The sequence below is a fragment of the Semicossyphus pulcher genome, unplaced genomic scaffold (assembly GCF_022749685.1).
Source record: "Semicossyphus pulcher isolate SPU_LCO1_2020_fin unplaced genomic scaffold, fSemPul1.0.p SCAF_12, whole genome shotgun sequence".
Classification (NCBI taxonomy): Eukaryota; Metazoa; Chordata; class Actinopteri; order Labriformes; family Labridae; genus Semicossyphus; species Semicossyphus pulcher.
Genome location: NW_027211626.1, coordinates 691,168 through 705,882, shown reverse-complemented (window position 1 = coordinate 705,882; position 14,715 = coordinate 691,168). Strand labels below are relative to the sequence as shown.

Below are 14,715 nucleotides of genomic sequence, written 5' to 3'. Positions count from 1 at the left end.
AGTAAAAGAAATGAAAAAGACTTTAGGCTCTTGGAAATAGTTCATGAACCTTTTGCACTTTGTCACCTCTCACACGACATTTCAGAGACTTAAAAAAATCATGGATGAATCATGAAAATAATCGTCAGGTTAATCAGAGATGAAAACAGTGGTTAGTTGCAGCCGTCTCTTTGTTTTCTGGAAACACACACCGCTCTCTTTAAGCACCCTGAGACAACAGAGGTGGTTTGAGCTGGAAGCACGACAGTCTCTGCTTCCATATTCATGACCATCTGGGCCACACCCTGCACACTGTGCTCCTGCTGCTTCACTGTTTGCTCAGATGACACTCGGGTGTCAGAGACCATTACATAAAAAGGTGGGAAGCACTGGAGTAGTCAAGGTGATGGCAGGGGCTCTTTACTCGTTTCTGAATGATGTCCTGGAGCGGACAGCTCTGACGCCTCCCGAACAGGTCAATGATCTGAACAGATTGCGCTAACATAATCCTGCATGGCACCAACAAATAGATACCCATTCTTTATCGCAGAGGCAGACTGTGAGTGGCTGCAGGGCCAACCCTCTGTGACACCTCTCCTCTCCCCCAGATGGGCCCCAGTCTGCTGAAGAGGACGTGGAAGACGGTGTGATGAAACCCCCCATGATGCTTTGGCCTGACAGCAGCCCCACCCACCGGCTCCGCACAGCTGGAAAAGTCAGGCTGTGGGTCAGCAGAGAGGGAGCCCGGCTGGGTGAGAAGGTCAGCTAACAGCCAGCCACCATCCTTTTGTGTGTGTGTGTGTGTGTGTGTGTGTGTGTGTGTGTGTGATGAAGAGAGGGGGAATGAGCTTATAGAGAGTATATTGATGCACATCCACATGTTTGGACACAGTGGAATCTGCTTCTAGCCATAAACCAGGAAAAGGGTGTGATTTTTTCCAGAGGGCAAATCAATGACCAATCACGTGATAATGAAGCCACAGCAGAGGGACGTGATACCCAAAGAGAGGAACGAACATCAGAGCGAGCGCGACATGAGCTGCAACAATGGTACAAATAAAAAGAGGAGACGTTTGAGCCTGCAGAGCAGCTTCAGAGCTCCTTCGCAGAGAGTCAGCGAGTCTCTGAAACTCTGGAAGTCGGTGTTGAATTACGATCGGGTGACTGCAAAGGGAATAGTTTACGTATTCATCCCTTGCACTTTTCTACTTCTCACAGTGATGCAACCTGGAATTCAAAAACACTTCTTTGTGGGGAGAAAAGTGAAATAAACACACTTCCTGTCTCTGCTCTGTACCTTGAATGTGATGAGATCTCGCTCAGGTCTCCGATGCTTCCCTCCGTCACATGACTAGACATAATAGCGGAGGCATAGCCCTGCGGCAGGTACAGTTTCCCATGATCCTCCTCTGACGCCCCGTCCTCATGGTGCTCCCAGGGGTGTCCCTGCTCCCCCACCCGGCCCTGCAGCAGCACCCGGGCCCCGGGGGCCACGCAGGGATTAGTGTCGATGCCGCTGTCTGTGGACGCCCCTTTGATGTACGTGAGGCCCAGAATCTCCGGGTCCATCAGGTCTCCAGAGCCAAAGTGCTTATCGTCGCTGTTGCTGGAGGCGTTGCTGGAGAGGGTGTTGCTACTTGAGTGGCTGGAGTTTTTATCGCCCGTCTGGAGGAGAGAGAGAGCGGGAGGGGTGGAGGAGACAGACATACAGTGAGTCAGACGAGGTCGAGCAGGTGCAAATATTCTCATGGATGTTTTAACCAACACACTCGGAGACAGCCACAAGAACTGCCTCTTAAAGGAATTATGAATCATAGTTTCAGCAACTCGTTCACTCTGTGCAGAAAAGCCCGAGATCATCATCGTCAGTGAGAAACAAAATGTAGATCAGCAGCCTGACAATTAAACGTGATGACTCACAAACAGGCCTCTAATGACGGCGTTAAAGCTTCATTACAGGAACAGAACCGAGACCTCAGGGTTATGACCTGTCATGTTTTCTTCATTATGCTGTGCTTAACACCGCTAAATCATGAGGCATCTTAGAGCACATCACAAACAACTACTCTGCTTTAAAAACAAGCTCTGTGCATCGGGAGCAGAAATCCACAGAGGAAGGTTTCATGTTTTATCCTCTGACACGGGCTAAAAGCTCTGAAGGAGTTGTTAGCTGTATGTGCGAGCCTCCAGGAAAGAGAAGACAGAAGAAGAGATTGTGAGAGGAGAACATAGAGAAAGCAGAGAACGAGAGCTGCAGCACTTAATATATTCAACCTTCTAGGAAAATGTGTCCTAGAAAAGTGAGAGACAACGAGAGGCGGTGATGAGATGAGACGCCCATTAGCATGCTGATGAAGGCAAAGTGAGAAGTGCAAAGAGCGTCTGCAGGCGACGACATGAGGTTTAATACTCCAATTGAACTGCTGGTTCGGCACAGCCCAAAAACAAGGACAACCTGACCTGACTGTGATTCGAACACTGATGAGGGTAAACCAGGTCTGTGCAGAGTTTCTGCTCCGAACACACTGACTCTTGAAAGAGCTGCGGTGCCCTTCAGAACAAGCTGACGATGAGTTTCCAAACACTTGTGTTGAGCTTATTTCTGACTGTATTAAAGAAGTTCAGACATTTACCCTGGACAGCTTGTTGGGAGAGTCTTTCCCGCCTTCTCTTTGCTTCAGAGGGTTCAGGATCTTGGTGGAGGGGATGTGCCACTTGGCCTCTGAGGACCAAGAAGAGTGAGATGAGTGTGCAGAAGAACCAGACATGATTAGACGGCTTATTTATTTATTTATTTACTTAGGATCCCCATGAGTCGTAACCCAGTAACGGCTTTTCTTTGGGGTCAACACAAAAAAATAAACAAGACGAGACGTTCAAGCATCAAAGTAAATCTTCAACATCAAGAAAACGTAATAAAAAGACGAGTAAAAAAACGAAACAGGTTAAAGCAGTAGTTAACAGAGCCATGTATGCTAACCTCGCTGTCCTGACATAACCCACCTTCCTGTACAGAATTTCACTTGTAAATTGATTCTTTTTAGGTTTTGGATTAATCCGTGTCAGATGTAGCGGCAGTTTATTCCCGTTTAAAATATCTCTATTTCTAACAGCACTGGACGTGTGAAGAGCCAGCTGGGCCGCTCTGTTGAGGCTGAGCTGGATCTTATTCAGCTCCTGTTTCGAGGCGCTGGATCAGATTGTTGGACAGAAATCGAGGTGGGACACGACTGAAGATTGGATCACTTGTTCTATTCTGTTAGAGTAAGCGCTCCTTCTGAAGGTGGAGAGACCTCTGCTCATTTTTGCAACTATATTCTTAAAGTGACTGACGGTGTTTCATCAGTTGTCACACCCCCAAATTTGGCCTCTTTAAACTGCTGAATTGTTGCCACTAGCACAGACATGCACAGCTGTTGGTCTGCTCTTGTAGCATGCCTGGAACCAAATATCACACTAAACTTAAGCCTGATTTCAGAAACCAGGATGAACTCCTTTTGAAGCATCTCGTTAAGATCCTGGCTGTTTCCTGCAGATGCATACATTGAGGTATCATCTGCATACATAGTTATACCTGCCTTTTTCAACACACGGGAAATAATTTACAAAGATTGAAAAAGAAGAGGTCCTAGACAGCCGCCCTGGGGAATTCCACATTGAAGTGATTTCATATTAGACAGTAAACAAGACCTCTTTAGTCTGTTGGATAAACAACTTTCATCAAATCAATAGCTGAAGTTTTTAATCCATTCGCAGATAGTTTAACAAAAAGTAGGTCATCGTTTAACAGATCAAATAGTGCACAGATGTCAAGCAGCAAAATACCTTACAGAATATTATATTTAAGCACAATAATACACATAATAATTCACAAGAAGTAAAATTGCATCTTCATCATGGCTGCTCAGGTGACCAAACATCAGACTCACCTGCAGACCGGGTCCTCTCCAGAGTGGGCTCCCTCTCCCTGTGGATCTCCCCCTCCCCCCCCTGCATGTCGCCCGTCCGCTCGTGGAGGATCGGAGAGGGACACCTGGAGAAAGGAGGAGGATGAAAGCGGCTGTAAATTATTTTCAGTCTGTATTCTCATCATGGAAAGACTTTGATAGATTCACCACAGATGTAGAGCAATTAGCTCAAGATCATTTAAGGTCGAATCACTTGAGCTTTTAAAAGAATAAAGAAGCTGCCAGACAGACAAGAGACCTCCTTTCATTCGACTTGGCATGCCGAGCAGCTCTCCTGCTCCTGACAAAAGGGAGAGAGCTGCAAATTTCCCAATGTGGGTCTTAATTAAACCTTAAAGGCTCATTAAAGGTTACAGCAGAGGAGCAGAGGCCGCAGCGTCTCTAACTGGAGATCAATCGAACAGTCAGCGTGTCTGTTGTTCTGCATGGTGGCAGCTCTGACAGCGCACAGCGATCCCTGAGAGTTCACTGCACTTCTGAGGCCTCTGACAGGAACGCAGCAGCATGGAGCTAAGCCTCTTGTCATGGTCTGTAACCGCTTACAGACAGACATCGGTCTCTGATGGATTCTCAGCCTGGCGGATGTAAAGCTCGTGCTGCCCTGCGAACCGGTATGAGCCGTCATACCTGAGTCAGAGTTCCTTTTTAGATCAATTTGACCCGTTCTTGTCAGCTTGTGTTCGGTTCCGTCTGTTTGTTTCTACGTGAAGCATGTTTGTAGACGAGGTTCTATATTGATAAAGCCGAGTTATAGATGGATGCTGAATCCTGAAAATACATATTTACGTGTATAAAGAAACTGTGACAGCTCAAATCCTGCTGACAGAAGGCCTCTGTGCGCTGAATCGTTTCCCTCCTGCGACTTTCTTTGGATCATTTTTGCTCAAAAACTTCTTTTCAATTGCTTTCTCCAGAACGACAGAGTAGTTCGCTAAAGTGGCACTTCAGTCGCAGCAGGATATACTGAAGGACGAGAAAAAACTCTTTATAATCACTTCCTATTATACTTAAGTGCTCATTCTGTCTGAACAGAAGCAGGAAGGTGTGCTCAAAGTTAGAAAATGACTGCACCTTTCTGGGACTTTAATGGCTTTAAAACCAAACGGCTGGATTTACAAAGTGCTCCTTTCTGATTAATTTGGGATGATTGAATGGAAACAATAATGCATAAAGAAAACTCATCATCCTCCATCATCTTCCCTCTTTCAGCCTCTGGATTAGTATCAGTCCATAGGAGGTGTGATTGTACTTTTTGTCGGATCACTTTCTAAAAAAAGCGTGAGGACCGACCAAAAGAGCGCTGATGATTCGGTCATTTCATGTGGAAAAATTGCTGTCATTTTGCAAAATTGCATGTTCTCTGGAAAAGTGCAGGGACTGATTGCAGCTGTATTCATTACTGCAAAAAAAGCTCCTTTTCCTGGAGGGACTGAAAAGAAGTCGCACTGCTGCGGCCCTTTACCCGTCATATCCAGGCTGCTGGGACCAGGTGCCGCTGCTGCAGGGTCCCGGATCACTGGAGGAGGACTGGTTGCTGGGGGAGCTGCGGTAGTGCTGGTCTCCTTTGTTACAGGAGGTGACCTGAGGGTTCTCCATGTCCTGCATCGTCCTGCAGACACAGGAAGGCAAACGTATAAAAAACAGATTAAATGTTGGGCTGTAACCAGTTGCTTACTGGTTTAGAAGATAACAACGACCCCGAGCACGTTGCAACATCTTTAAAAGTGCTTGTGTTGTCCAACCAATAATCCAAAACCATGACATATTTAAATTGCAAAAGAAAAGCAGCCAATCCTGAAGTTTATTATCATTGAAAACGAATCTGATTGCTAATAATTTCAGTTCTTTCTCTCCGACAGGTATTACTCAAACACATTTCTACCTGATGCCTGATTATTTGAACACTCTTGAGCTTAAAAAAGAAGGTAAAACTTTCCCTCTCTTTAAAGACCGTATTACTGGCCGACTCTCCTGTGAATCGGCCCTCGCACCGAGGATGATCTCTAAGAAAACGTTCGAGCTGTCAGTGAGGGAGAAGGTGTCTTGTTCTCAAAGACAAACAGAAACTGAGATTAGTGGTAATAAGCCAGACTGAGTTTTCCAGATGGTGAAGCTGTGTGTGTGTGTGTGTGTGTGTGTGTGTGTGTGTGTGTGTGTAGAGGGATACAGAAGACGCTACTGCATGTCAGAGGATGCTTCAGACTTCTGCGCTGAAACACAAACTTAAAGGAGGCTTGGAATCCGTCACATTGTGCTCCGTGTTGATGCTGAAGTGGATTTCAATATTTCCTGACCTGCACTGATCTTGAGACGAGACGTTTCTTTGCCGACTTTCCTCCGGTCAACAGAGAAAGAAAACAGAAAAATGAACACTAGATTGGAGTTCTGTCTGCTGCCCGGAGGCAACCAACCAACACACAGTCGGCTGTCCGACCAGACGGGAGTCAGACTGCAACAACACACGCAGGGTGGCTTTTCCATTAAGCCGGATCAAACTGACACTTTATACCTTTTAACGTTCATGTATTTGTTAATTCAGTGAGTTCAGGAGTGGATTTGAATGTTAAGACGTGTCTTTTTTTGAAATGTGAATCCAAACAAAGCATTAAACTCATAAAGCAACAGTCAAAGCTCAGAAACATGCAGCACATTTCACAGAAACGATCCAGTAGAATCACATAATTCATGAATCACAATATAAACGTCCACTCTGAAGGCGACAGACTCTTAGCTTCAGCCCTTTCAGCCCCGTCATCAGGTTTCCTTTGTCTGGACCTCCATGGGAAACTCACTAAACTGTCAGTAAGTCAGTCTCACACACATCATCCAGCGCTCTGGCCCCGACTCTACATTTCCTCCCCGGCTGAAGTGTTCGTCTCTCCAGCCGCGTTCAGGCACTTAAATGTGAAACAGCAGCAGCTGCTTTTTGTTCTCCGTCTCTTGCACCCTTGACATAATGTAAAGTCCTGCGGGGGGGGGGGGTTATGAACATAATTTTTCTGTCTGCGTTGCAATAACATCGGAGGCCGCAGAGATTAGCGGCTGCTCTCCGTTGGCTGCAGAGGTGGTGTCAGATTTTACGATGCTCTGGATGAGAGGACGGGACGGAGCTTTATCTGAGCTATTGTCAGACGCCTGTTCATGGACCACACCTGTCACTGCAAACATGCTCTGACGGATCTGAATTGTTATGTTTCGGTCAGTTCAGATGTTCATTCTTTATTTTAGGCATCTGTTCCCACCATGTATGCATTGTTATCCCTGTTAGCCGCCTGTTAGCCTTCATGTTTAGCTCACCTGTTGTTTTAAGCTAATTCTTTATGTCTTCAGCACTGACTATAAGCTAAAGTTATATTAGCATTAAATCTTTCTCTGTTTGCTCGCTAAATATTTTGCACTCATCAATCTCGACAGAAGAGGACCCTGCAAAACAATCGAAGTCTCCAGTCTAACGTTTACCTGGTGTCAAACTCCTGCTTAAGGTGAATCATCTGCACACACAGTCAGACTGACGACACACAGGGGTGCATGTGGCCTCTTAAATAATCATCTGATCCCATCGCTGCAGAAATGACGAGTGTGATTCCACATTAAGAGAGACGCAGCGCGCATTTATGCATGAGGCTCAGCAGCATTACTTCATTTAATATTAAAGTCTTCAGACACACTGACAGGATCAGTCAGGGTTTAAGGATAATTAAAGATCTGTGAGCTTCGCCTCAGAGAAAGGTAGGCTGTAAATATGTGATTACTTTTGGATCTAACGACACTGGAGAGCTGATGCTAATGTCTGCTGGCGTGATGTTGGTGTCGTCTTGTAGTAGCAGCATAGTAGTAGTAGCATATTATATGTGTGTGTGTGTGTGTGTGCTTGCATGTATGCATCAGAGAGAGCGTGCAAGAGCTCGGTGACTAAGAATGGGTCATGCTGGAGTTCTTGGACCGTGCAGGACGCGAGCAGGAGTCCAGCAAAGCTTCCTGAGGTGAAGCAGGCGAGGGAGGAGGAAGCAGCGAGTGTGTTCTTGTACTCGGATATCCGTCCCATCTCTGTCCTGTCAACAACTCAGCTTGTCCTCTGTGTGTGCAGAGGAAAGGCAGAAGGAGCTCCTGCATGTCAGAGGACGCTTCAGATTTCTCAGTAGATTCATCAATTACGAAAATACTCGTTCGCTGCAGCCGTAGTGGATTTAATGATCTCTGACATCGCCTGATCTTCAGACGAGAGGTTTCTCACTTACTTTGCCCGGTTACAAGAAAACCTGTGGACGACAGTCTAGATTAAAGAATAAACAAGAGACTGGAGCTCTGTCTGCTGCCTGGAGGTCTTCCTGTTAACCAACACACAGGAGCAGGCTGTGTGACTGGACGGAAATCAGCCTGCAACAACACAGGCCAGGTCCTCTGTCCTGATAACAACTGACCGCTGCAAAGCTCTGCTCCTCCTTGTTTGCATTACAACAACAGTGTAACCCTTAAACTAGCAGGGAAGCACTGCGGCTTGTCTTTAGATCAGGTTTTTCAATCGCTTCCTGCTAACTCAGGATAACATGCACCCACATTGATGCCTGCACACACCTTATCTAAAGACCAACATGCAGCTTATTGAAGTTTATCTGCTTGCAAACTTGAAAAATCAAATCATAATTTCATCTTTATGATCAGCTACATTACAACGTCTCCACGTCCCACCTTGCAGCAGCAGAATCACGGTTGCTTGTGAATCATCAGACTCTACACCTGTTCACTTATTCTTCCTCATGTCCACACAACACAAGATAAAAATAACAAGCAGCTTCTTCTTGTCTACAATGTGTGACTGTATAATATTCTCATCCTCTCCCTCCCGCCCTCTACGACTCCTCCGCCCCCCTCCCTCTCCTCCCAGTCCCTCTGGAGTGCTTCATATCGCGGTCCGGGGAAGAGCACTCTCTTTGTTTCTGCAGTAATTGGATGAGATGAGCTGAGCTGTGTCAGTGTCCCCATCACCTCCTCCTCAGCGGGGTGCAGGAAGAGGGAGGGAGGCGCGGAGAGGAAGAAAGGAGCGAGGGAGAATGGAGAGCTCCCACTGCCAGGGACTCTGATTAGGCAGGGAAGGCGGCCATTATCCCAGTATAGTCAGAACAGAAAACACCGGGGGGGGTCGGTGTGGAAAGGTTATCATGACTGCGGGGGTTTCATTAGAACGAACAAATCGCTGCTTTACATGGCTGGATGGAGACGTCCAAAAGAGACACAGTGTAGGACAGGAACAAAGTCTGACTGCAGCCGTATCATCTGAGGGAGATGAAAGCCGAGCCGCGGATTCATCGGACTAAAATGCTCCGTTTATATGTATGCAAATACAGGACACAATAACAGCCTCTCAAAGTGAAGCTGTGGCTCGTTCTGAATGAGAGAGGCCGAGGGTTCAAAGGTTTCATCTCAAAGGATCGTTTGAGCGTCGGGATGTTTGATCGCCAGCGTTGCTCTGCCTCGCTTTGTGGAAAATGTTGTAAAAGTTTGTAAAAGCCAAAAAATGTCTTCAAACAATCATGTTCAAGATTCTCATTTAAATCTTGTTTTTTTTAGCGCTTTTATACGGAAATTCAGACTTTAACTGCCTGTTATTAATGTGAATCTGAAGCAGCCTGACTCATCTGATCCCTCTGTCAGTCTCAAGACGTACATGTAGAGGAAGAAAGAGTTTACCTGGACCCATCTGGTAGCTTCCTATCAAAGGAGGTGCTCCTGGGGATCGCTGCCTGATGCTGCTGAAGGATCTGCTGGCACTGCAGGCGATCGGGACCCTGCGTGGGCGAGCCTCGGGAGAGAGGAGCTCCAGCAGCCGCGGGCACCCGATGCCAGGTGGTGTTTCTCCTGAAGGGTGTCTTGTACTCGCAGGGTGTGCCCTCGCTGTCGACCTTGTACTCCACCATGGGGATGCGGTAGAGCTCGGAGCAGCCCCTGAGAGGGAAAGGAAGGAGATGGTTAAGGGTAAACAGTGAGGACAGGATGATAAGGCAACGCGAGCGTCCGAAAGTCTCAGGTAACATCATTCCGATTGATTTCTTTAAGGTGTGACTCCACTTAATTAACTTTGTGTTTGTCACACAGAGTGCTGCTGAGCAGGAAGTGCACGGTGGGTTAATCTGAGCTGACCCCGACAGGTTGAGTGGGCGGGGCTCGTCTTACCCTGAAGGGGTTTCTTGCTGCTATAACAACCCACTCGATGTACATTATCCTGCCTCATACATCACGGCTCACCCTGATGTCCTCTGTAATAATAACCGGGGGGAGGGGAGAGTTCATCCTTTGTATCAGGACAGCACTAATGCTGTGAGAGATATTCAGCCAGAGGCAGACAGGTAGGTGCACTGAGTCCATGCACAGGTGTGTGTGTACCTGCACATAAACAATAAACACAAGTACAGTTACACACAGCGGGCTTACAGGTACATCAGAGCCGCTTTATAACACTCGATCTGTTCTAATAGAGCTGAGAAACTCAGATGTGTCTCCCCTGAGACTCTTCCTCCCTCCACCTCCGTCCCATTACCGCTAACAACACGGAGGATCCCTGGGACGGGCACGGCCTGTGATGTCATTTCATGCAACATTAATCTCTGGGGGGGCAGAGGCCTGTGTGTGTGTGTGCGTGTGTGTGTGGGGTGGTTACAGGGCGGTGGTTTGGGGTTAAACAGCCTGGGTGCTCTGCTAGCTCTCCAAAAGCATCTCAAGCATGACCCCAATGATGACGCCGCCCCCCTCCTCCAAAGTCCATTTTCCAGAGCCCACTGGGGGGAGCAGCGCTGTGTATACGATGCTGCGGTCATACATGTACACACAGCTGATTGCAGAGGCTGCGGTGGAGGGGGCGAGTCATCCCGCTCACAGAGACCTTTTCATCAGACTGGGCCGCGGGTGGCCGGCCTGTTTACAACCCACCTCCCTCCGGAGCTGTGGGTGTTAGAAGATCTAACGAGGAGATCATCCATCGCTTCCTCCTCCTCCAGCGTGTCGCCCGGCTCACATCTGGTCAATGTCACCAACAAGCTGGCTTCATCCATGATGAAAGCCCGTCAATGGTGTGCTCTATATACGCTACAGTTTACATTACTTATTTACTGAATGTATGTGGCATGCATCGCTGCGCTGATATGTGGGACAGTGAGAGTAATGAGTGGCATGACAGCCTCAGAAGGTCAGGACTGCATTCAAACTATAGACGGCGCCACCATGACGACACAAGCTGGTTTTGTCGACTGACTTATTGAAGCATTTCGTCGCCATGTTGTCCTTCTGGAGCCAAAAGTGAAGAGAGGATGAGAGGGTGGAGCTGGAGAACAATCGTGACTCCATGCACGGGCCACTGCAACAAACTCAGTGAGCCAGGCAGGGCGAGCACAGACACAGACAGCTGCTAATTAGTGCTAACGTAGATAATAGAATAATGTGACTGAGCCAGACGTGTTGGACGGTCTGTTCGTCCAATAAAGCGCACACACAGATTATCTGTCTGATATTTACATGAACAAATCTCCAAAAGGCTCCAACAGCACAAACACGGCCCAGAGGTTACGTTCAGTGACTCAATCAGCTGAGGTTGTTGTGTAACCTGATCTCTTCAGTCACTTCCTGCTCACATCATCAGAGAACGACGTTAACAAGAGTAAATTAAATCCCCCGGACTGCTGGTCAATTGTTTTTTGAGCAGGGCTGCTGACCCACTCGTTACCTTGATTAACTCTGTGTGTGTGTGTGTGTGTGTGTGTGTGTGTGTGTTGCCACACACTATTACTCTCTGAACGGGCTAAACCTCGCTAACAGCTTGTCAACAGGGAAGGTGTCAGCCGTTGCTTTCTCTTTGCATCAGAGCTGAGGGCGGAGATTTCTCTTATATCCTCCCTCCGAGGTTCCGACAGGCTGAGACGGAGGAGGAAATATTCATCGTATCAGCCTGATGAATGTTGGATGAGCTTCTTGTTTGTAATGTAAAGGGAGGGACCTGGACTGGCTGAGGATAAATCATGGAGAGACAGCAGGAAACGGGCGTCTGGTCAACAGTTAAACCCGAGCTGGAGGCTGCGGGCGGAGGAGAGGCTGTGGGACGAGCAGTGAGGATGATAGAGTCAATAATAATTTCAGAACACTTTGCCACAGCTTGACGGGACATCACTCACACCATCGCTAATTTAAAGCAACTTCAAGAAACTTTCATTTTGTGTCAATTTTGGCAAATTTATAAACTCTACAATTAATTTAGAAGAACAGAACAAAACCCTGAACCTGCTCCAGCTGTCAGTGTCTTCAGGATTCTTATTGTTGGTTTGGGACCGGCCTACTTTACTCAGTGTTTGTCCTTTTAAAATCCTTTACAACCTTTTAGATCCTCTGCAGCTTATTTTCCTCCAACATATTGATCCAACAAGCATCTGACTAACTGTTCCTGTGTATTTTATAATATATATGTATAACATATTCCTGTTCTTGCTCGTTGTGGCTTGTTTTGTATGTTATCTGTTTGATTGCTCGGTCTCATCGTGCAGTATTCACACTGTTTTGTTTTCATCTCTTACTGTACTTTCGACGGGGTGGCAGAGGTCAAAGGTGTTATAATGTAGCGGGGTAGCTAGACGGATGGAGGGAGAACGAGAGCGAGGCGATGTGCTCGCTCAGCAGAGCCTGGATTTATCTCGTTGTCGCAGCAACAGCTAACCTGAGGTTCAGGTGTTCCCGGAAAGACAACAAACAGGCTGGCTAACTGCTTTTCTCAATTAGCTCTCGCTTGCTCTACGTGCGTCTTATTCTTCCCAGAATAAACGCTTAAACGTAGCTTTAAAACAATAACTCCCTCTTCTCAGCCAATGACCCACTACGGCAGACACCTCCCTCAATAAAGCACTGCAAAACAGCAGCATATATAACATATACAGGAAGTTATACCAGTGTTTCAGTGTTTTAAATAACTTTATAGAAATAGTCGATCTTCCAGCTGATGTTTGGTTTGCTATTTTAAGTCACAAAGAGGCATCAGTGTTAAACGTGCTCTTTTTCACAGCCAGTTAAAAAGTCTGTTTTGGGGCCAGTTGGAGGTGAACAATCAGCTCCTTCAACCATCGCCACTTAAAGAGTTACAATAGATCAGTGTGCAGCGGGACCTTAGACCTCAGCCAGAGAGCTGTCACTCTGATGACACGGCCAGCGACTGAGTGACATGCTAATCCATTCCCACAGTCAGCGTCCATGTCACAGCAAAGAGCCACAGAGGTGGTGACCTTTGCAGGCCGTTGTGAGGAGGTTCATTAAATCAGGTGAGCTGCAAAGTGTAAAGGACTGCAGAGAGAGAGAGGGGGAGGGAGGGAGAGAGGGGGAGAGAGGGAGGGAGGGGGATAAAGGAAACCTTTATAGTGATTTCTTTGCAGCCTGATCTAAAGGAACGAGCTGCTCCTGTGAGAGCGGGGGGATTAAGCCGAGCAATTTGTGATGCAGGTCTTCTGAGTTTTGGGTTGGCGGTGCTCTTTTTCACAGGGTGTCGGCTTGGGAAGTGAGAAACGCGGCTTAACTTCAGTCCAGATGAAAATCCACGATGACAAGTCTGATGACACTTCAAAAGGAAGGTCACAAGTGGCCGTCTGACCGTCACAGGCGATACTCATTATCAGCAGGGGGCTGGTGCAGCGTGAGCCCACTAACATTCATGTTACCCTCAAATTTAAACTCAAATCAAAAGCCTAAATGTACTTTACGCTTTAACAGGATCAATGTGTGGAAGTGCAGACGCTCTCTTGTCTCTGTTACTGTGTGAATTTCCTCCAGCAAACATCCATACTGCTCTGATCCTTCTGTTTACTCCTCCGTCTCTGATGACCGTAAATACTCGACGTTCTGTACGTTTCAAAGAGCTAATCGTTCTCATCTTTCTCTCATCAGTCTGATTCCCAACATGTTGAACTTGTTTAAAGCCTTTCAGAGTGATGACGGAAAAGCCTCCACCATCGCACCGGGCTCTAACCACATCCTTCCTGCAGTGTAAATAAATACAGCACCAGGTTAGACTAATATTAGAGGCATATCTGCATTAGCTTACGGCTGAGCGGGCTAAAACCGTTTAGAGCGTAAACAGCTTTAGAGGGATGTCTGCAAACAGCGCCGACAGTGATCTTACTGCGACTTATTTTCTCCCAAACATAATTTTAGCAACAAGACGACCCCGTCTGTCCCCTCTGAGGGAGGAATCACAGACTCAGGATGTTACTCTGACATTTTAAAAACAGTAAAGAGGACCCGGCCTCCCTGCAGCCCCAGCATGTGCTTATGAAAACATTTTTCCTTGTCATAGTAGCAGTATGGAGCCAGGCCACATTGTCTGGAGGTCATGAGACTCTTGTCCATTGTTGTTAGACTAACCCCCATCTCTGTGGCCACAGGGGACTGACTGGGGGCGTCCGGGCCCCAGCTGAATTCCTTTCCTTTGAGATAATAGCAGAGAAACTGGAGCACTTATTGTTGACTGCAACACTTTAGCAACTCAAAGACGCAGCAGCGAAAAGAGTTGAGGGTCCTCGAGATTCTTCACCTGACCTCTCACCTCGCGATTCGTTGGAGCCTTGGGAGAAAATTCACAGGACCCGAGACGGAGCGTTTTGGTTCTCACGGGATGAAGAAGAGAAACTGTGTTTAAAGACGCTGGATGTTTGGCCTTCCCCGTCTTCTTTCTAACACACCTCTCTCTCACTTTGTGTTTCATTCAAATGTGGGGGACAGTTTAACCATGTGGTGGGGTAGGAAG

The 14,715-nt window shown here is 47.1% G+C and overlaps 1 protein-coding gene across 3 annotated transcripts in view; it reads right to left on the bottom strand.

Moving 5' to 3' along the window:
• The window catches only part of sipa1l2 (signal induced proliferation associated 1 like 2), a 59,880-nt gene that overhangs the window by 17,059 nt on the left and 28,106 nt on the right, over positions 1–14,715 (bottom strand). For all 3 annotated transcript variants that reach the window (XM_069658402.1, XM_069658403.1, XM_069658404.1), the window contains exons 9-13: positions 9,636–9,890; positions 5,410–5,556; positions 3,909–4,012; positions 2,613–2,701; positions 1,277–1,644 (exon numbers count right to left, since the gene is read on the bottom strand). In XM_069658402.1, the coding sequence (XP_069514503.1) occupies positions 1,277–1,644; positions 2,613–2,701; positions 3,909–4,012; positions 5,410–5,556; positions 9,636–9,890 (963 nt within the window). The remainder of the gene's footprint in view (positions 1–1,276; positions 1,645–2,612; positions 2,702–3,908; positions 4,013–5,409; positions 5,557–9,635; positions 9,891–14,715) is intronic.